General features: G+C 33.8%; 1 protein-coding gene across 2 annotated transcripts in view; it reads left to right on the forward strand.

Moving 5' to 3' along the window:
• HOMER2 (homer scaffold protein 2) overlaps positions 1–23,284 on the forward strand; it is a 148,151-nt gene that overhangs the window by 99,861 nt on the left and 25,006 nt on the right. For both annotated transcript variants that reach the window (XM_074295294.1, XM_074295296.1), the window contains exons 3-4: positions 7,658–7,789; positions 19,489–19,581. In XM_074295294.1, coding sequence (XP_074151395.1) covers positions 7,658–7,789; positions 19,489–19,581 — 225 coding nt within the window. The remainder of the gene's footprint in view (positions 1–7,657; positions 7,790–19,488; positions 19,582–23,284) is intronic.

The raw sequence follows: 23,284 nt of genomic DNA on the forward strand, positions 1-23,284 counted from the left end.
TCTTGTGCATGTCATCCCCTTAATAGTTCCAATTTTGTGTCTGACAAACTAAGCCATGTACCTTTCCCTTATTTTAACTAAAATCTACCAAATAAATGAAGGCCCCTAGCTTTTTATTCATTGGCTGGTATCTGGTCAGTTTTTTTAATTTTATTTTTTATGATGAACTTAAGTATTAATATATGATTTTTATTATGCAAAGAATAGAGAAGATTGTATATAATGTTATGAACTTATATTGCATTGCTTTTCAAGTATACAATAAATTTAACAGGATAGTAAAAAAAAAAAAAAGCAAAACAAAACTGCTTTCCTTTATCCCTTTCTGTACTTGCATTCTTTTCTATATATTTTAAGATATTTTATGATGTTCTTAACTTTGATTTCATTTTTCCCCCCCCTGAGGCTGGGGTTAAGTGACTTGCCCAGGGTCACACCGCTAGGAAGTGTTAAGTGTCTGAGATCACATTTGAACTCAGGTCTTCCTGACTTCAAGGCTGATACTCTATCCACTGGGCCACCTAGCTGCCCCTTGATTTCATTAAAAAAAAAAAAAATCAATATCACTGTTTGTCAACTTTGCTCCCCTATGTGAATAAATGTAGTCAGGCAAAATAATCCAATACATTAACACATTATCATGACTGTAAACATATGGCTTGTTCTATGTTTCTAGTGTATCACCTCTCTAGCAAGTAGTTAGAAAAGTACTTCCTTACCAGGATTCTGACTTCATGATTGGTAAATGCATTACTTCATGTAACTGACCTCATGCAAATATTGGTTCTGTTTATTTAATTTTGAATCAGTACATATATCTTCCTAATTTTCTCTGAATCATCATTTTTCTTATAGTGCACTAATATTACATTGCAGTCATATGATTATTTAGCCAATCCCAGTCTATGGATACACATTTTGCTTTTAGTTCTTTGCTATAACAAAAAAGTCCTGCTATAAATATTTTTGCACATATCAGGCTTTTGGTTTCTGTTTGACATATTTAGTGGATTATCCTAGCAGTGGTACCAGCAGTTTAATTTTTACAAAAAATCCTTTTTAAGTTCTAAGGCAGATGCTGCAGTCTTGGTCAGGGCTCTCTAGAAACCTTAATTTAACCAATGGTTGTCTAAATGTGACTTCTCACATGAGAAAAACCTATTGATCTTGCTGTTCTTACAATGAGAGAAACCAGAAGAGAAAAAGAAAGCTAAATGAATCAGAACATTCTTGATTTTTTTCTAACATAGGAAGTGACTGGTTGGCAATATGGGAGTTAGTTCAAAGCTAGCTCTCTGGGCATAATCATATTATTGAGCAAAAGAAAAAAAAAACTTAGTATCAAATTATGGTAAAGAATAAAGAAGACTTGAAGGCACCCAATCAAGGCAACACATTTAAATAAATTGTTAGCGCAAAAAACCAAAATGGATAAAAGAACTGATACCATAGAATTGTAGATTTAGAAATGGAAAGGATTTAAAAAAATTTTTATTAAAGGTTTTTAATTTTCAAAAGATATGCATGGATAATTTTTCAATATTAACCTTTGTAAAACCTTTTGTTCTAATTTCCCCTCTTTTCCCCCCACTCTCTTCCCTAGATAGTAAGTAATCCAATATATGTTAAACAAATAAATAAAAATAAAATAAAAAGTAAAAATATGTGTTAAATCCAATAAATGCATACATATTTATACAACTATCTTGCTGCACAAGAAAAATCAAATCAAAAAGGAAAAAAATGAGAAAGTAAAATGCAAACAAAAACAAAAAGAGTGAAAATGATATTTTGTTGATCCCCATTCAGTTTCCACAGTCCTCTCTGTATGTGTAGATGGCTCTCTTCATCTGTTGAAAAGAGCCACATCCATCAGAATTGACCATTGTATAATCTTCTTGTTGCTGTGTACAATGATCTGGTTCTACTTACTTCACTTAGTATCAGTTCATATAAGTCTCTCCTGGCCTCTTTGAAATCATCCTGCTGATTGTTTCTTATGGAACAATAATATTCTGTAGCATTCATATTCCATAACTAATTTAGCCATTCCCCAACTGATGGACATCCATTCAGTTTCCAGTTTCTTGCCACTACAAAAAGGGCTTCCACAAACATTTTTGCACATGTAGGTCCCTTTAATGGAAAGGATTTTTGGGGTCATCTGGTCAATCTCATCCTTTTTTTTTTTTTTTTTTTTTTTTTTTTTTGGCATTCTGAGCACCTAGTAATCAGGTATTTAATAAATGCTTATTGATGAATTGATCATGAAGCTACAACTTGATATAGCTTGACTCTTTTAGACTTCACATGCCAAATCATTCTTCTCTAATTTGTTCTAAATGAAGTTATCAGGAACAAACAATACCAATTAAGGATGTCCCTTATAGGTTCTTCATTTGCCCTTCTGCTGGGAAGAAAGCAAAGCAAGAAAAGGCTGGGAACATGCAATTGAAACATCCAATTTCAGTTCTTGGGCTGGTCCAGATGGCTTCTCACATTCAAATGCAAAACATCCTCTAGATTGACTGTATGACTCATGCTTGTCTTCCAAAGGAAGCAGACTGGTTGGGGAATAATTGATGCTTTCATATAGACAAACTACATGCTAAAGTTGGCAGAATTGAGCATTTTGCCATTATTGGGCTGGCAACCAATTGACATCCTTCTAAACTTGATATTCTTCCCCAGTACTTATCCTTTTTCCAGTGATTTATCCAAGATAGCAGATATATGTAGTTTCATCATAGAACTCTTTGAGGTTAGTAATGCAAATACAGTTATTCCCATTTTACAGATAAGGAAAATATCAGGCTAATTGACTTGTCCATAACGGCACAGCTTATAGAAGCTGAGTCAAGACTTTCTAGCTTTAAGCTCAATAATTTTCATTTCTTCATTTTGCTTTAATTACTGAACTACCTGTATAATATAGATAATACTAGCTGTACATAAAAATAATACCTAGCAGTATAATAAAATTCATAGTAGTTTAAAAATTGGGCATAGGCTCAATTATCTAAGGACAAATGTTGGTGAGATTTTTGGTTTTCATAGATTAATAGGAAATCTATGCTTAAGATTAACTTATTTCTAAGGAGCTTCTTGCTCATAGAATTGATTCTACTTGATCAGCTTAGGACAATTAAAACATTAAAACATAATTATGTTGATAACAAAATTAATTTCTGAAGAATACATCTATTGTACAAATTAAGTTGCATGGTTTAAAAAAAACACAAAAAAACAAATCAACCCCAAAATCCTGGTTTATTTTGTGGCGGTACAAGGGAATTTAAAATTTATTGCTAACCATTATTGTCTTAGAAGCAACCTATAAATGTGGAATCTTAGGTCATAGATCTTTGTTGTTGGAGGCTTAAAAAAAATAAAAATCTATACTTTTTCTCAAGAGTAAGCAAAATGTGGCAGTGGAGGTAATATTGCTGGTATTTGCTACTTGAATAGTGTCTTTTTGGACACCTTCCTTGATGCTCCTATCCTTTCCTACTTTCCCACTTTGTTTTCCTTCTTTTTATATTCTTCTTTGTTTCATTTCTTAATCTTCCTAGAACTCATAAGGGATTAGTTTCTATAATTATTTGGAAAGGTGGCATGTAGTAAAAAATAAACTGATTCAATAATTAAGAGTCCTAGTTCTTCCACTATCAGGCAAATTAGTATTATTCCAGTTCTTGAACTATGTATGAACTATGGGACATTGAGTAAATCACTTAAATTTAGAAGTTTATAGAGTGATTGTTTAGGGTCTCATGAGACTAATACTTTTTACAGCTTTATAATTAGAAACTCCTATGAGCTATCCCTCAAATATTCCCTACAAGTTCTTTAAAATATACTATTTCCTATCTTCTCAAGATGTATCATTGGTATATGTTTGTGAGCTAGGTGACCTTAGAGGTTCTTTCTGATCCAAGGATTTTATGGAGTATTCACTAGAATATAAAGTAAAATCTGGACCAGGAAAATGCTGAATTGCTCATATTGGGGGCCTTACTTGCCTTAAGTCTATTATTACTAGAGTAATTGATGCATATACGCTTTCGTGTATTTCCTCAAGAATGCAGTCATACTTTTTTTAAACAAAGAAGACTTATTCTAGTTACTTTGTCAGAAACATCTGTTATCAGAGGTAGAAATGATAGAAGAAACACAGGATACTTTTCAGAACAGCAGATAAGGGAGGTAAAGGTATACAAAGTAATTATATATTAACTAAAGAGGCCTCGGATGTGTTGGAAAATATAAAATATGCATCTAGGAGTCTTCAAGTAGGAGGTAATGGAAAGTTGGATCAAAGTTAAGGGAGAGAGGTTGACCTGTGCCCAAGCAAGGAAGAGACGAGAAAGACACAGGAGAATATTATATAACTCAAGACGTAGGCTGTAAAAGGTACTTAATAAATGCCTCTTGACTTGACTTGATTTGACTTGTATCCAAGTTCCTAGGAAAAAGCTGCTGGCAACTAGGAGAGCCTGGCATCTCTACTCCAGGCAGATTTTTGATATGAAGAAATTAGATCTCCATCTGTAAGACATTTCTGGTAACTTCCCCAGGGAAGTGGGAGAGATTCTTCTTTTGGACATTCATCTTTCTCAGTTACCTTGAAAGAACTTAATTAGATTTATCTTCAGTACCAGCAAAATAAGCAACATTCCGTGTGATTTTAGTCATCTTCACCCTCAGTGCCCATTTTTCCTTACACAATTGGGAATAAATGACTTACACACACTGAGGTAACACACACACACACACATACACATACAGTCTAAAATTTGTTCATTTCAAATATCTTCATATAACTCGTCCATGAATATAAATGACTGATACTTGTTTCTGTTTTGAAAGAAGGTAAATGTCTGAGATCCAGAGGATATAGATATCTGGATGGAAAGGGGAAAGAAAGGGAGAAGGATTTTCTTCAAGGGAATAAGTGTTGAAAGAGAAAGTTGGGGATATTGTCAGAGGTTTATAGAGAGCTGGTGACTTGGAGAAGTTTGCTTAGGCCCAATTGTCTAAGGACAAATGTTGGTGAGATTTTTGGTTTTCTTAGGTTAATAGGAAATCTATGCTTAAGATTAGCTTATTTCTAAGGAGCTTCTTGCTCATAGAATTGATTCTACTTGATTTCATTAGGTTTCATATCTTTTACATACTCTGCATATCTTGCATATATCTATTTTTAGATTAGAATATGAGCTTCTTGAGGACAGGGGCTATTTTTGCCTTTTCTTTGTAGTCTTAGAATTTAACACAGTGCCTAGTATATAATAAGCCTTTAATAATGTTTGACTCATTGATACCTTTGGAATACTTTGAAAGAAAAAGGAATCATCCTCTTACCTCCTTCCTACCCTCCATTAACAAAGATATAAATTGTTGAAACTACCTTTCACAACTTTCCACTTAGTTATATACATAGGCTATCTGTCCTTTGATAGGATTAAGTGGAACTGCAGTTTGATTGTAATTCATTCATAGAATCTTACAATTGAGACATAAACCTTAGAAAAAAAAATTCATTCCTTAAATATTTATTGGAGAACTTTTTATATGCCTTACACTATCTAATTTATAATTCAGGGACTATAACCATCTGAAACCACAGACTGGCTTCCTATTATTTCAAGGGATTTAAAATATTTAAAGGGTATTTGAAGGTTTTGAAGTATATATTAATGGAGGCTGGTAAGAGTTACTGGTAACAGTTCTTCTGAAAAGACATTGAAGAGGATTTTTACCTGTTTTGACATAGAACAGAAATCAATGAAAAAACCTTTTGAAATCTCACAATTTTCTCTTTAGTTTTTTTTCACAGAACCTCCAAAGTCCAGAAATATCATTTATCTATTGTTATAATTATAACAATATATTAATGTAATATTATGATAATAAGTCCTCTTCAGTAACACTTGTCGAGTTTACATTTTTCCATGACTACTTAATGTGTGATTCCAAAAAAGCAAGTTTGTAAATATTTTTCTTTTTACTCTCTCCCATGAGCTCCTATGAGAGGGCATTCTCCCTCTCCTCCCTTCTCCTTTATTTCTCTACCACTGACTTTTTCTGTGAAATTCATGCATATTTAAGAAATCTAAGTGTTTTACTTTCCCTTTTTAGGACTCCTGCTCAAATGACTATCATTCCTTCCCTTTGGTGTCAGTCAACAGGCAAATATTAAACATTTAGTAATATTTGAGGTACTTGTGGGGGTGGAGAGGGGGATACAAAGAAAGGCAAAAGAAGTTACTGCCCTCAAGGAGCTCCCATTTTAATAGGGGAAACAACCTGTAAATAGTTAGAAACAACGGATATTATGAACTGTCTTGCCAAATAAATAGTTTACATTCCTAAGGTGCTTTTTTTTTTTTTTCCCTGAGGCAATTGGGGTTAAGTGACTTGCCCAGGGTCACACAGCTAGGAAGTGTGAAGTGTCTGAGGCCAGATTTGAACTCAGGTCCTCCTGACTTCAGGGCCAGTGCTCTATCCACTACGCCATCTAGCTGCCCCCATTCCTAAGGTTTTTTAGAAAAAATGTTTCTAACCACACTCATCCATACATATTTTTTCATGCTTTCTTTTTTAGTGGCAGGCTTGCAAGTCTCAACTTTGCAAAGATTTGTACTGTCTTTTCTTTAAACACCCATAGGAGTGGTCTGGCTTTCTAAAGATTGGCAACTGGCATCATTTAGACACATAGGTAATTTAGGCAAAATTGCAAAATGGGAGAGAGGGAGGTCAAGGAGGTGGTTAGGCAAAGCCATAGAATCCATAGATGTTTTATTTGGTACCATTCAGCCAGTCGTTCAATAAGAATTTTAAGTGCTTAGTCTATGCCAGGTACTGTGTTGAGTACTGGACAAAGACATGGCGGCTGATCCTTGCTATCAAGCAGCTTACATTCTATTGGGAATCTGGCAACTAGAAGACAGTGATTTAATGATTGACTGGACATCATCTCATTTGAATATGCAGATTTGGATGCTTAGGTAACTGGTTTTCAGTGAGTGACCACTGAGATTATTGAAATTTATAGTCTTAGATATACTTTCAGGAGAAGGAATGGCATTTCTGGGCTTATTGATGCCACAGAATTGGAGGTCTACTTACTAGATGCCACCTTCTGGGAGAAAATACAATAGCTAATTTTTTTTTTTTAGGAGCTTAATAAATGTTTATTGACTATTGACTAAAAATACTATATATATGTTAGCCGTCATCATCATAATCATTAGCTTATATTATAGTTTTTTCTCACTTAATAATATTTTTTCAATTGAAGATAGTTTTCAACATTCATTTTTGTAAGATTTTGAGTTCCAAATATTTTTCTCCCTCCATTCCTTCCCACCCCAAGACAGTAAGCAATTTGATACAGGTTATAAGTGTACAATAATTTTAAACATAATAAAATGGCAATTCTTCAAAATATTATATGATTAGAAAAATTTTCTTCCTCCAGCAACTTGTAAGATCCTAATTTAGACTGTCTACTGTTCTTTAGCTGAACTCTCCCCTCAAAATTATTACCAAATATAGCTAGACAGAGGAGGCAGTTCATAAATTAATACTTTTGCTTAAAAGTAGAGAGTTTGGTTTCTAATATAGTTTTCTCTTTGGACTTTTTTTCCTGCAGGTGATCATCAACAGCACAATCACACCTAATATGACTTTCACCAAAACATCGCAGAAATTCGGCCAGTGGGCAGACAGCAGAGCAAACACTGTGTTTGGTTTGGGTTTTTCTTCTGAGCAACAGCTGACAAAGGTAGCTTGGTTCTTTCTACAATATGCTACTATGCTTGGTGAAGTCTTTCAGACTTTAATTGCTGTGTTTAGGACCTAATTCATGCTGTCAACAACATTTGAGTAAAAGTCTGGTCAAAAAACATGATTCTATTTCAGGACATAACTTTTAAGACTGTCTGTACTGTTTGCTTATTAAGCTAGATGTACTTTGCTAATGTAAGGAGTTTCTTGGGGATGGAAAAGCAGAATACAAATAAATTGTCCATACCTAACAAAATTCTAGAATTCTGTGGTAAAAAGAGAATTGGAATGATTTCAGGAGCCCTGGCTTCAAATCCCTGCCATTAACTTATTTTATGGTCTGGATTAAATTATCCTGCCTTCATCTGTAAAATAAAAAATTGGACTTAATGAATTTTTCAGATCTCTTTAAGAGATCTAGCTTTAAGAATCAACATAGAAGTCTCATGGTGGGACTACTTTCCTAGTTTATTGACCTTTCTTTCCGAACGTTTAAGACTGATATCCAAAATGAAAGTTTCCTCTCCCTAGCTGCATTTATTGTCAGTACAAAAATGTGAATATCGCATTGTTTTCCAAAACTAGATGCCTTGAGTTTTCAAGGTCCTAAAAATTAGATCTCAGTTACACCTTCCAAAGTGGGTGAAAGAGATGGAATTACCTGTACCTGCTTGATTAGCGATAGGGGCATCAACATTTCTTGCAGTGGATAAGGAAGTTAAGAAGTTGCTTTGGGGAGGTGATTTAGTTCCATTGCCATCCTAGTCCTTTGTAGTAATTTTGGAACCATTGTCCTCTGCAAATTCCATTCTTAGTATCTACTGGGTATTATTTTTGTTTTTCAACCATGTACTTTCCTCCTACATCCCTAAATTTTATGTTGTTTGTACTGATTCAGCTTAAGAAGAGTCATTGGAGAAGGCACTTTAAAAATTCCACTAGCTCAGGATGAAGTGTTTACTTTACAGAGAACATAGTAGGCACTGTTTCTTTTAATTTGTTAAAGTTGTGATTGAATGATCTTATGGACAATAACTAGGAAGCTGGGTTTATGTAAATGATAATTCATTGATTCAAATGGTTTTCACTAATATTGCTATTTTATCACCAAACCAAATATTTTTGGGATAAGACAGGAGGAACTGAACTGTACAGGATATTAGTTTGAGGGCCCTCTGAATATCTTTAGATTTGTAAGGTAGAAGAATTGAGCAGTGAGAACTACTTGCTCCTCAGAATAGGAGCCCAAGACACAAATGTTCAAGATAGATTTATTGTTTGGAGCAAGGCATGATGACATAATCTGAAATCCCTGGACACACTTATGTTAGTGTGAATCCATGTCCTTTACTCTAATGATATAATGGATATTTATAGAGAGCTATTTAAGATATGCAAAGTGATATGTAACCTCATTTGGCCATCACAACAATCCCCTGCAGAAGTACTATTACTATCCAATTTTGCCGATGAGGAAACTGAATCTCAAAGTTGTTTTCAAAGGCAAGATTTGAACCCATTTCTTCCAGATACCAAGTTCAGCATTCCTCTTCTGTGTGTATTACAGGCTATACTAGTAGTTCTGTATTTCCTTCACTCATTGCTTTTTCTGGTGGTTCAAAGATTAAATTTTGCAGCATACAAGGATAAAGTTAGGGATAAGGGTGGGACATACTGAGAAGGCAGAGTAAAAATGACAACTTGCAAGTTCCCCTGAAGGAGAAAAGGAGCTAGGTAACACAAAGCTGTGTTTTTCCTTCTTCCCTTTTCACTTACAAAGCCTGCCTCATATAGGTTAAATGACATGATTTAAAGGAAGATACACCACTCACTTTTCACTCCCACAGTATTTCCCTCTCCTAGTTAAAACTTTGGCAATTAGACTAGATTTTGGAGAAGGATTTAAAGAAAGTGTTGATTATTAGACATTGAAATTCTTTGCATTTGCTTTCTTAACAGTGAACTGCAGATACACTGAAAAAAAATGAGAATTTTGGTGTGATTAATAGGGAATAGAAAGTAAAAATTCATTTTGGAATATGGGAATACTTCAGTGAATGACAGAGGCAAGTGGGTTGCCTAGTAGGTAGCTGAAATAAAAGGTTTGGAAGGTAAAAGGGAAGATGTGTTAAAGGAAAAAAGAAGGAAGTGAAAGAAATGGTACCAAAAACATATGTTGCCTACTTGGAAATGATTCTTTTCTTTTCTTTTCTTTTTATGCAAGGAAAAAAAAAAATATCACTGGTAAGTGATTTGCCTAAGGTCACATAGTTAGGCAGTATTAAGTATCTGAGGCCAGATTTAAGCAGGTCTTCCTAACTTCAGAGCCAGTGCTCCAGCCACTGAACCATATAGCTGCCCCTAGAAAATTTTCTAAATTATTTATAATAGTTGACATTTTTTATGTATTACTCTGACATTTACTAAATGCTTTATATACAGTGTCATTCTTTTGTTTTTATGCCCTGTGAGCTAAATACTAGAGGTATTATTCCCATTTTACTGGTGTAGTAACAGAGGCTTAATAGTTCACACATTTAGTACATATCAGAGTTAGAATTTGAAACCAGATCTCTTCTAAATTTTATAATTTTTTTTACTATATTTTTACTCTGTTTGCATAAAGTTTGTTTAACTATGTCAGATCTTTACCTTTTCCTTAGTTCTCTTCATTCTACTAGAGCAGTGAGAAGATAAATAAACCAGTTTCTCTGGTCTTAGTCTTCTATCTCTCAACTTCTTAAACTTAAAATTCATGACCTTATATGAGGTCTTTTATTGAATGTGGAGAGTCATGAAATTATGATTCATTATTAGTAAATGTTTGATTTGTATACCTATTTTATGTACCTACATATCTAGGATCACGTAAAAATTCCTCAGGCAAAAATGGGTTCAAGTAGAAAAAATTTAAGGCCGTTTGCTCTATCCCAAGAAATGGCTGGCCCATCTTCTTTACCTGATCCAAATATTTACTGCCTGATTCTCAGCTCACCAGCCAAAGTGAACTTGTTTTGTGATTATTATGGTCCAGGAATTCATACAATAAATAGAATGTTTATTTGGAGGGATTTAGTGATATAGGTAGCTGCAAACATGCAGCTTGGTAAGAATTATGGATATATAGTTAGAGATGGTCAGAGGGATGCTATATTGGCTGCCTATAGTTAGAGTCTTAGATATATGAGCAGATCTCCATTTTTTATTATACTATTTGAGTAAAGGCCTCTGTAGCTAACAGTGTAAATTATTTGTTTTTCCTACTTGTCTTCTACATGATCTCTGATGAACTTTCTCCACGTAATTGTTCTTGACTCATTTTTTGACTTTTTCAGTTAATGTCGAAGCAGGAAAAGCACTGAATGTTGGCTAGATTTTTATTTATTCCAGATAAAAGTTGAAAGGAAGCTAAAGTCTAAAGATTTTTTAGCTTTTTAAAATTTTCTTTTGTTTTTTAAATCACTCTTATTTCCAAATATCCTACCTCCATGAAATGCTCTCTATAATAAAGAAAAAACAAGTTATAGAAAATTAATCAATACAGGGACTATATCTATATAATACTTTGCATTGATAGCCAGACCTTGAGAAATCATCTGTCCTCTAGAACCTGAATTAGTCAGTGCATTTTATCTGAGATTGATTTGTTTGTTTAGATTTTAGGTTAGTTTTTTACTTTAGCCTTGGTCATTAATTCACCAGTAGTTATTGTTGCTGTTAGCATATACTCGAAGGATAGTTTTTGGTATTTAGGTCATGAATCAGCAGATAATAATTAGGTAGGAGACATGGGGATATTCTCAGAGCTACTGAACGTAAATGGAGTTAATTTAAATATACAAACTGGACCTAACAGAGATTAATTGAAACCAACTTATGGGCCAGAATTTGGACATATCTCTGCTCAGAAACCTTGGTATGCCAGGTAATTTTCTGTGTATCCCAGTCTTTTTTTGAACATTCTTAATAGGTTGATGTTTGTTATATCAAACCAAGTGGGTGGACAAAAAAATAAATAAATTCGGATGCATTTATCTCTGAGAATACACAATACAAACTGGTAATTTTAGAAAGTGTCTGTACAAAGCCAAAAAGGTTGTTCTCTTCACCATTATTATATTTTTGGGGGGAGGGGAAAAATAGAGAGGAAGGAACGGTCTTTTTAATGGGAACTAATAGGAGTAAAGTATTTTCTTTCTTTTTATTGTGGGAAGCGAGATGTATGGATTGTTTCCCAAATAAAAACTTGCTTTCTGTCTAGTGTTTTTTTTTTTGTTTGTTTGTTTGTTTTTTTTGGGTTTTTTTTTTTTTTCCAGCCCAGTTATAGAGTTTGATCATCCATTTCCTTTACAAATCTGTGGGTGGTTAGAAACACTTAGTGCACAGTTGTTCCTTTTGTGCCACTCTGTTAAAAACTTGAGGTCCTTTATGCCAGCAAATTATTGCTTTCAGAGATTGTTAGCATTTAAACCAATGAAAATTTATCAGTGAATGGGAAAGAGTTTATGGTGTGGTGGTTGGGGGTGGGGGTGGGGAATTTACTGTGAACATTCTGAACCATAGACTTGTTATAGCTATTTCATAAATCTTTAAAATGTATTACAACTCATAAAATGTTGCTTTCTTCATCTTTATAGAAGACAGTATGAAATAGATATGCTTAACCTAACCCACAAAGAACTTGAAGAATTATTTATTTGTTTACATGTTTATTTATTTTGATGTGACAACCAGAAGGATTTTTTAAAAAAGCAGCTTGCATTCTCTTCTATTGGATTGAATTAGATAGGCCACATTTGGAGGCAGGGGAATTGACTTAATCAGAAAGCTCTTTTAGTTCTGGAATTCCAGGAAGGATTTCTATAATAAATATAATAAAGCTATAATTTTAAAAAATGGAGAGGATGAAAAATGACCTTCAATAGAATGTAACATTAGAATTGGGCTTTGAAGGAAGCTAATGATTTTTGGAGAAAAAAGTACTTTCCAGAAATAAGTAAACTTGGAAAAAGGGATGGAATCAGGAGATAACACTTTTTGTTTCATTTTTTAAAAAAACTTTCTAATCATATAATATGGCAAAATGAATAAAAATTGATCAAGAAACCCTGTATGGAGCCATCTGACTGTGGACATCTCCTAAACCTTTTCCTATTTGGTCTTCTGTAACTTAGGGTGTCAGGGATGTTCTTTAAAACATCCACACCCATATGTCATAGAAAGCAATAAGGAAAGGATTTTTCTGTGTGTCTGGTACTCCATCTCTGGAGCAGAGAATATAACAGGTTAAAGCAGGGGAAAATGAATAAAAATAACCATCTCTTTAGTGTGCCAATTCAGTGGAAATCATAAGAGTGGCAGCACTGGACTTGTGATAAATTTTTATTGAGATATTTTGTTTTTACATCACCTAAATTTTTATCTGTATCCCTCCCACTCTTTCCTCCCAGAGAGCTATCCTATGACAAAGTATTAAAAAACAAGGAAAAAAACCCACAGCAAAACTGCTCATTACAAATTTAAAAAGACCATGTGCAATATTCCAAACCTATAGACTACTTTACTCCCATCTCTTCTTTGAGGCCATATTTATTCTTTATAATTTTGCTACATTGACCTAAAAAATTATTTTGTGTTTATTGTTTCTATTTTCATTGGTGTAATTATCTTCTTGCCTCCTGTTTACTTCATTTTGCATCGATCCATTTAATGACTCCATGCTTCTCTGTATTAATTGTATTCATTATTTTTATAGCATAGTAATATTTTATTTTATCAATCATCATAGTAGTCAATATATATTTAAAATTTACAAAGGATAATAGGAATATTGTTTGATTTTCAAAACATTCCCATGAAGTAAGTTCTATTATTACCCTCATTTTATACAGAGGTAAACAGTGTTAAGTGACTTGCCCAAGATTACATAGCTAGTTTTAGTGTCTAAGGCTAGTTTTAGTTCTTTTTTACTGCAAGTCTAAGGCTCTATCCACTTGTCACATAGTGCTTCCTTCATGTACCAAAATTTGTTTAGGCCTTCCCCAGTTGATGGATATCTACTTTATTTCCAGTTCTTTGCTATAAATATATTGGTATACATGGAACCTTAAAAAAAAAAAATCAGTGATTTTGGAGGTATATTTCTTGCAGTAGAATCTCTGGCTTAAAAGGCATTTTAGTCACTTTATTTTCATAATTCCAAATTGCTTTCCAACATGGCTGTACTGACTTACAGCTCCATCTAGAATAAACTTGTACACCTTTCTTTCTAGGAGACAGAATATTTTGTAGAAGGAACAGGAACTAGAAATGTTTGGTTAGAACATAAAATGTTTGAAGGGAAATAACATGTAACAAAGTTATAAATTTGGCTAAATTTATACTGTAAACAGCTTTAAGTGTCAGTTTATATCTGGTTCTAGAGGCAATAGGGAGCCACTAAAGTTTTTGATCAAAAAAGTCAGATATGTGCTTTAGGAATATCACTTTGGCAGTTTTGTGGAAGATAAATCAGAGAAGAAAAAGAGGAAAGGGAAGGTAAAAAAAAAAAAAAAAGGAATAATCACTTGTTAAATTTTAGTCATGTGCTAGGCACTATGCTTAGATATTTACAAATATCTCATTCGATCCTCACAACCCCATGGGGTAGATGCTATTATTAAACTTATTTTATAGTTGATGCTATTGGACACAGAGAGACCAATTAGGAAACTCCCACAGTAGGCCAGGTAAAAGATGCTAAGGTCTAAATTAGGGTGGCAGTTGTATGATTGAAGAGAAAAGGAAGAATGCAAATAATCTTGTGGAAGTAGAATCCTCAAATCTTAGCAACTAATTAGATTTGAGATTGACTCCAATGTTGAGTATCTGGTTGAGCAGAAAGACAATGGTGCTTTCAAAACAAATAGAGAAAGTAAGAAATGAGATGCTTTGGGAAGAAATATAATGACTTCTGTTTGAGATATTGAGTTTGAGCTGCCAATGGAACATTTAATTAGAAATATCTAGTAGCAGGGCTAGAGCTCAGGAGGAAGATTGGCAAAGAAATGATGATTGAACTTATGGAAATAGATGAACTCTCTCAGTGAGTTGATTGATTGATGAACTCACTGAGGGAGTTGTTGAGAAAAGGTGAGGACTCATGACAGCTTTGGAAGACACCCACACTTATTGGGCATAATATGGATGGTGATCCAGCAAAAGAGAACGTAAAAGGTCAGAGAATCAAATGAACATTATCTGTCTGTCCCCATCCTCACCCACCCCTGCTCTTCTCCCCCATTCATTCACCCACGTAAAGTGTATAGAAAAGAGTATATAGAAAAGGATAGTAATCACTGTCAAATGCTGCAAATGTCAGTAAGGATTAGGACTAAGAAAAGATGATCACACTTTGCAGCTGATGTGATTGGTAACTTTGGAGAGAATTTTATAAAGAGGTAAAAGGTCAAATTACAAAGAGTTTGGAAGTGATGAATTCAAGGAGAGTAGACAATTTTCCTGGGACTTTGCCTGCAAAAGAGTATAAAGATATTATAAGTTCAAACAGTGATGTTTTGACTGAAGTGGAGCATTGTAACTTTTGTATTGTTTTGTTACCCTTAGAAATAGTTCTTTGTTTAATTATGGTACAGTTTAGAAAACCTGTAACACTTTATCTGCTGAGATAATTTCAGGTATAAAGCAGAGCTTCTTAAATTTTTTCCATTCATGACCCCTTTTCTCCAGAAAAATTTTTATGCAGTCTATAAATGTACAAAATAGGTACACAACTCAAACGTTTACTGATAATAAATCATAATTTTATGACTCCCCCACATTCAGTTATGCAACCCACAGTTTAAGAAGCTTTTAAATAAAGCATAAATATTCCTCCCTTCTCATACAAGCTTTGACAGAAGCATCCTTCCTTCTACTTGTGAAACCAAAGATGTGAAAGTCTTCCCAATGAATATGTGTTGGGATACTTTAATGTGTTGGTTTCCTATTCCTGGTTCCTCTCCTGTGTGGAATATTGTATGAACTATTCTTTTTCTTATTTTTTTTTTGTCTTTCTTTCATCCTCCCCCACCCCTCAGGTTTTTCCTTGTTTTTGGAACAGAATTGAGATTTCGATGTACTTTGGCCACAGTTTGCCACACTTAAAGAACACTGACAGAAACAATGATGGATCAATTTCTGAGGAAACATTCTCTCAAGCAAGTTTCTCTTCCATAATATATTTATGATTTCTATATCACTATCACAGTGGACCAAAATACTTTCTTATTAATTTATCTGAATTCTATCTCATTTGTGCTGTTAGTTGATAGAGTGTAAAGAAGGACCATCAATCAGAACTTTAAATATTTACATTTATATCTTTGGGGAAAACTTATTTGCTCTAAATCCTGCACACACACTATAAATTAGAAAATGATACTTGTGTAGATAGGACATGTAGACTATAGTTTTTTCCAAGATCTTCTTAATATTTCCTTGATATCCCTACTTGGATGACATCACAGTCACCTCAAACTAAGCATTTCCAAAACAAAACATATTCTCATCCCCATCCCCAACCAACTCCTTCTAACTTTTCTCTTAGAGTTCCAAAATACTTTCATTGTTCTAATTATCCAGGTTCTCAACCTGGGGTATTTTCTTTTTTTTCCTGAGGCTGGGGTTAAGTGACTTGCCCAAGGTCACACAGCTAGGAAGTGACCTGGGATATTTTCATTCTCTATTCCTCACCCTGTAATATTCAATCAGGTGTTAATTCCACCTCATCAACATTTCTCATATCTGTTCTCTTCTTCCCATTTATACCACAATCACAGAGTTTGTCATCAACTCTCTTGGACTCATAGATTCCCAAATGGTCTCCCTGCATCCAGCTTCCACACAGCTGCCAAATTGCCAACTCAAATCTGACTATGATACTTTCCTTGTTTAAGAAGCTTCAGTGAGTTCCTGGTTGCCTTTATGATCAACTATAAACTCCTATGTTTGGTATTTAGAATCATTGGCCAACTAGCTTAAGGCTAATTCTTTCATGTTCTTTAAATACTGGTCAAATTGCTATTTCTCTATACAGGACAATATATTTCTTGCCTCCATCTTATTTTTCACAGTCTGTCCTTCTTGTCTGCTCTCCCTCCTCACTTTTGCTTCCTGTAATCTCTAGCACTCTTCCCCCATCTCCCAGGCTCAGCTCAAGTATAATCTCCTCCAAGAAGCTTTCCCTAATGTTCCTAACTGCTACTTATCTTTTATTATCTTTCCCAATAGAAATGAATTATCTTCAATATTAGATGATGCAGTGGATTGAGTGCTGGCCTTGAGTTTGGAGAGCCTGAGTTGAAATCTGGCCTCAGATATTTATTAGCTGTGTGATCCTGGGCAAGTTGCTTAACCCTGTTTGTCCGTTTCCTTATCTGTAAAATGAGCTGGAGGAGGAAATGGCAAACACTCCAGTTTTTTAGCAAAAAAAAAAAAAAAACTCCAAATGGGGTCACAAAGAGTCAGACATAACTGAAAAATGTCTGAACAACAACAATTTTTAAAAGCTACTGTTATTTCGTAGCTTGGGTTTGCTAATCCCTTTTTTACCAGCAACATGTCAACTTCGAATTCCATGTTTCACTTTGAATTACCAAAGCCATCTTTTTCCAAACACATATGGCAGTGAACTTATGTCTTTTCAGAGAGCATTGATCCAGAGAGAATACCTGTTGATCTTTCAGCTAGAAAAAGTTTGGGCTTCTTAGGTCATTTTTATATACTGAGTTTTATTCTTAAACTTTTCCCACTCAAAACCCCTTTTTATGCAACTCTGGTTATTATTATTATTGTATTAAATATTGTATGTACTAAATAGAGATACAAACATTTACTGATAATAAATCATACTTACGTAACACCATTGCCTGCCCCCCAATCAATTGTTACATGATCCCATGTAGGGTTGCAACCTGAAGTTTGTGGAAGAATGTTGGATTTAGAATCAGAGTCACCATCATCATCCAGTCAGTTTTTCCAGGCATGTCCATATGTAGGGTTTTCTTGGCAAAGATATTGGAATGATTTACCATTTCCTTCTTCAGGTCATTTTATAGATGAGGAAACCAAGGCAATTAGGGTAAGTGACTTGCCTAGTCAGTAAGTATCTGAAGCCGGATTTGAACTTCCGAAGATGAGTTTTCCTAACTCCAGATCTATGCCTCTATTCATTGTGCTACCTAGCTACACCTTGGAATCAAAGTATCTGATTTCAAATCTGGCTTTATATAGCCCATCACATGTCAATGAAAACACTCCTTTCCTTTTAGTGAGAAATAGACAATCACAGAGTAATGGACGTAATAATTAGATCTTTGGTTTTTTGTTTTTGTTTTTCTGGCTTTTTTGTTCAGGAACTGTTGCTTCCTTTTCAGGCATACTTTTTTTTTTTTTTTTTTAATGGTAAATTTGATGTTCCTTTAGATGCTTAAGGTTGTAGACAGGATTACCTCTTGCTAACTGATGATACATGCTCTTATTTTCCAATGGTTTTTGCTTCCTTGCTGTCTCTAATCCCTTTAGCTCAAGTACCAGCTTTTTCTAGTAGATATGGAACACTCCTATCCTAAAGGCAACTTTGGAATATTTCACTGTTAAAATGCCTATGAAGACTTGGTCTTACCTATTTTTCAATATTTAGCAAAACTTTTTTGAAGAGGGAAAATTATGTCAGTGTTAAGAGTTGAGACTGTGTTCCATGCAAAGTAAAAATATTGATTCATCTGTTCTGATATTCTTTGTATGATTGAAGTTAAAGTAATAAAGCTTAATTATAATTATGTGATTAAAAACAAGAAGTAACTTTTGCTAAAAAACAAAAACTTTAAAACAAGCAATTTAAAAATATAATTTAGCTCCCCTCTGGCTAATATTAGTTACTATATAGATAATCTAGGCTCTTAATGCATTTTCTTGGTCTATCTTCTTAATAGTTATTATTATTCCCAAGGTAAGGGTTTATTTCCTTTTTTTGTTTGTTTGTTTGTTTGTTTGTTTTCCTGAAGCTGGGGTTAAGTGACTTGCCCAGGGTCACACAGCTAGGAAGTGTTAAGTGTCTGAGACCAGATTTGAACTCAGATCCTCCTGAATTCAAGGCTGATGCTCTATCCATTGTGCCACCTAACCGCCCCCAGTAAGGGTTTATTTCTGAGTGTAATTTAAATAGTAGCTAAAAGAAGTATTAAATAATATGAAATGCTTTAAAAAAAACCCTGAAGGCCTGTACTTCTTCCTCTTTATGTACATATTTTATTTTTCTTTGTTTCTTGGGGAACACTGAATTTTTCTCTGCAGTTAGTAAATAATTTTTATTTTCATCTCAATCAATATCATTTTTAATCATTGCATTTTGGTAATAACCCATGAGTCTTTATTAAATTTCCAGTGTTTCTCCTAAAAGTTAAGGATGTCATAGCCTGAGTAACTTTGTTTTCTAGTATTTATTAGCAAAAGCTCTTGCTACACTCTTAGGAAACATTTTCCTGACTTTCTAAAAATTATCTAAAAAGCTTGCTGTTGCTTTTTTTTATTTATTTTTTTTTTTTTGCACACACAGTATTTGCTGACTTGAGAAGGATGCATAATGGTGATGGTGATTCTGAACAGCAATAACGTTTGGGGCCAGGAATGACTTCAGTAAACATTATTAATGTTCAGTTTGCAGAGAAATTCCAGGAAGTGAAGGAAGCTGCCAAATTAGCTAGAGACAAGTCTCAAGAGAAAATCGAGACTTCAAGCAATCATTCTCAAGTAAGTAAAATATCCAGGAAACAAACCTGTATTTCATCAGTTATTAGTTTTCATGAATGCTTTGGGCAAAACTCCTCCTCCCCCCCAAAAAATCCCTAAAGAACAACAGATATTGACAATGGAAAGTTTGTAAAGGTTGTCTGCACTTTGTTGTCCTGCAATATTTTCCTGGTGTTTACCAACCTTTTTACAGAACTGAATGTCAGAAGAAGTGAAACCATATGTAATTTTGGTAGAAAACTTGTTACTTCAAAGCAGTTGTACTAGGAGAAAATCTCTTTGAATGCCCTTTTACTCAGTAATACTCTCTGTGACCACACAGTTTAAGGTAAACAAGTTTCATGCTAAAAGATGGATTTCAATTTTGTTCTAATTTTTCTCTTTGTTCAGAGAAAATCTAGCATTGTCATATAAAGACTGGCATGTTATTCCAATAACAACTTTATTAAAGTGGATTGACTAAACATACTTTGATTTTATTTTAATATGAATTCAAGACATCTGTACCTATTAAGTATAATCCTCTATAACAGTAGAGTGAAGAATATTGCTTAGCTGTGCCAATCTGAGTTATACTTGGAGTAGATTCAGGAAAAAAGCACCCCTGTTTATGCTTTTAATAGAAAAATATTTTTCAGCATTAATATATAACTAATATCCCTTTAAATAATAGTAAGGACCTTATATTTGGCAGTATAGGTATTTATACACATTTTATGTATATATATGTTTTTAAATATATGCATATACACATACACATATGTGCATTCATGTATTTATATATACATGAATACACAAACACACACATACATTATATTAGTTTTCTAGCTATGAAAAAAATGGAATGATGATGCTTTTTTGTTTTTGTAGTTATTTAGCAAAGCAAATTAAAGCTGGTGGTTGATAAGATCATTACATGGCTAGTCAGGTTTAATAAGCTAATTATCAATTTGGGAGGGATATGTCTTTGCCACCTTGATACCATTCAGATAGCAGACCTTAAAATTGTTTGTTCATCAAGAAAAAAGTAAAAACAAAATTCCTTAAGCATTTTGCATGTACTAAAATGAATAAATATTGATTTTAACAAACATATTTTCAAGTTTCTAATAATAATATAAAGCAAATGTAAGGCCTTTAACTAGGTCAACATGAAAAAGTGAAAATAAGTTTCTCACCTAGATCCATGTTACTGTATCTTTGAAAATAAATTTAGAATTCGCAAAGTGACAATAATTATCTCTTTTCTTAACAGAATTGCTATTTATTCATTAAAATACTTATGGAACATCTGCTAGAGCACTGTGCTGGATATTATAGGACAGCGGTTCCTAACCTGGAGTCCATGAATTTGTTTTTAGAATTATTTTAATAACTAGTTTCTTTTTTAATCCTATATCTTTTTACATGATCCAGAGGAGTTTGTAGACTTTACCAAACCTCCAGATGTTTCCATGGCACACATAAAAAAGAATAAGAACCTATACTATAGAAGAATCAGAAAGAAATTTAAAATGATGGGGTGAAGGGAAAGGATGGTCCCAATTTCTAGCTTTCACAGATTTTGTTCTTAGTAAGGTTAGAAAATATAACAGTTTAAAATGTCAAGAAATTATTAGTGTTAGAGATAGTAAGTGGAGTAGTTTAGAAGTGGGAAGAAATCATTGGGGGCTAGAGCTCTTAAAGATGACCTCAATGAGGGGATGAGACTTGAACTAGACTATGAGGGGTGGATTTTGTTTGGATAGATAATGGAGCAAAAGTTATTCTGGGAGTTGGGAACCTTATCAAAGTGCTGTAATTGTGAGTGAATCCAGAATATTGTGGAGAGCTTAATCAATTAGGAGATAGACTTTGGAGGAGGTCAGGCTTCAGCTGAAGAGATTGAATTAGATAGATTGGTGTCAGACTATGGAGGATCTTAGATTTACAGTTGAATGGTAAGGATTTTATTCTACAGGCCATGGAAAGCTTCTAGAGATATCTGATCTTGGAAGTGACTGGATGAAAATGCTGTTTTAGGAAAATTAAGGTGGAAGTCTTCATGGTAGGCTGTGTTGAAGAAGGAAAGTAGAAAATTAGGCTATAGCAGTAGTCAAGGCAATAAGATAATGAAGGCCTAAATTTCTGCTACTGATTGTGTGATAAGAGATCATTATTAAAACTATAATTCAGAGTCAAAAGTGAAAGAAATGGCTCCGGTTAATGAATGAGCCCTCTAAGAGATGGAATGCAGATAGAGGACAGGGGAGAAGAGTCAGAATGTGCTGACACGAAGGAGGGGAGGAGGAAGAATCATCAAAAGTGTTAGAGTTTAGGAGGAAAACTAAGATCTAATACAATACAATATAATTCAATTCAAGAAGAAGAGTGGTGAACAGTGCCATGTGCTACAGAGAGATCAATCAACAAGAATTTAAGTGCTTGCTGTTTGCCAGGTTTTGTGCTCAGCGCTAGGAATAACAGAGAAGAATAACCATATGTACACAATGCACACACATACATATATACATGCATATATAAATTAGAATATACAAAATAAATCTAGATATCTGAAAAATGAGGACTGAGGAGATGGGGACAGAGAGGAGACCATTGGATTAAAAAAAAAAAAAAAAAGATGTTATTAATAACATTATCCAGAAGGTGAATTTGATAGAGTGATATACTCCATTTAGGAAGTTTTCTTAAAGTTTTCCAAACTTAAAGAATTGAGCCCCTAGAAATGTCCATGATCTATATGTTTCCCAATATTGCTCAAAGAGATCATTTCTAAAAATTAAACATTATTATCTCCATTCCATGATAACATCTTCGACTTTTATGTTGTTTAAATTTCAAGTATCCAAATGCAATTATCACCTGAAAATGTAAAAGTATGAGTTATTGAAATCTTTTCATTTTTCTCCATCTTGACTGGAGATGGCACAGAAAACATGCAGAAAGTCTTTGTTATTTTTCTCTTCTGTTGGTTAGAGTTCAAATATGCTTCAGTTTCTATATTCCCTAGAAAATCAGTCTTAGCTGAGGATTGACATCTATAGTACCAAAGCTTAACTTTTTTTTTTCTTTTGATATTACATGTATATGAATGGAACACACAAACTGAATGTCAATTGTCCCTGACTTTTGTTATGTGTTGACCCATTTTTTATGTATTAATTTTGTTGTCTATGGTGATATTCCTTATATTTCTTCTATGTTCTTTTTTCCTTCTGACACAGTGACATATCAATTTCATTGATCTACCATAGTTTGTTAGCTATTCCCTAATCTTTGAGTTTATATTATGTCTCCACTTTAATAATTATCATTAACAATTATTAATGTGTTAATCTTATAATTATATAATTTGTATCATGTCACATAATCACAATGCTTTTAATTTGCTGCTTTTCAGGTTGTTGGGGAGTCTAAAAACTAAATCAAGCTTGTTAGAATGGTGTGTAAAACCTGAGGAAATAGGTAGCTATTGAAGGAGTCCTACCAATTAAAGAGTTGTGCTTTAGTGCACAAGGTTTGACATCACTTGTGACTCTTGAGAGGGTGGTTGCCCCCAAGAAGCAAAACCTTCCATTCTCTCTTTGTCTGTATACATGTGCACCTGTGTACATGTGTGTACGTCTTGTTTTCCATCATTTGCAAAAGTGGGAAGAAAAGTGAATTAGTTTAGTTTAGGCGACTTCTGTGACCCCTATTATAG

This window comes from Sminthopsis crassicaudata, chromosome 2 (genome assembly GCF_048593235.1).
Source record: "Sminthopsis crassicaudata isolate SCR6 chromosome 2, ASM4859323v1, whole genome shotgun sequence".
Classification (NCBI taxonomy): Eukaryota; Metazoa; Chordata; class Mammalia; order Dasyuromorphia; family Dasyuridae; genus Sminthopsis; species Sminthopsis crassicaudata.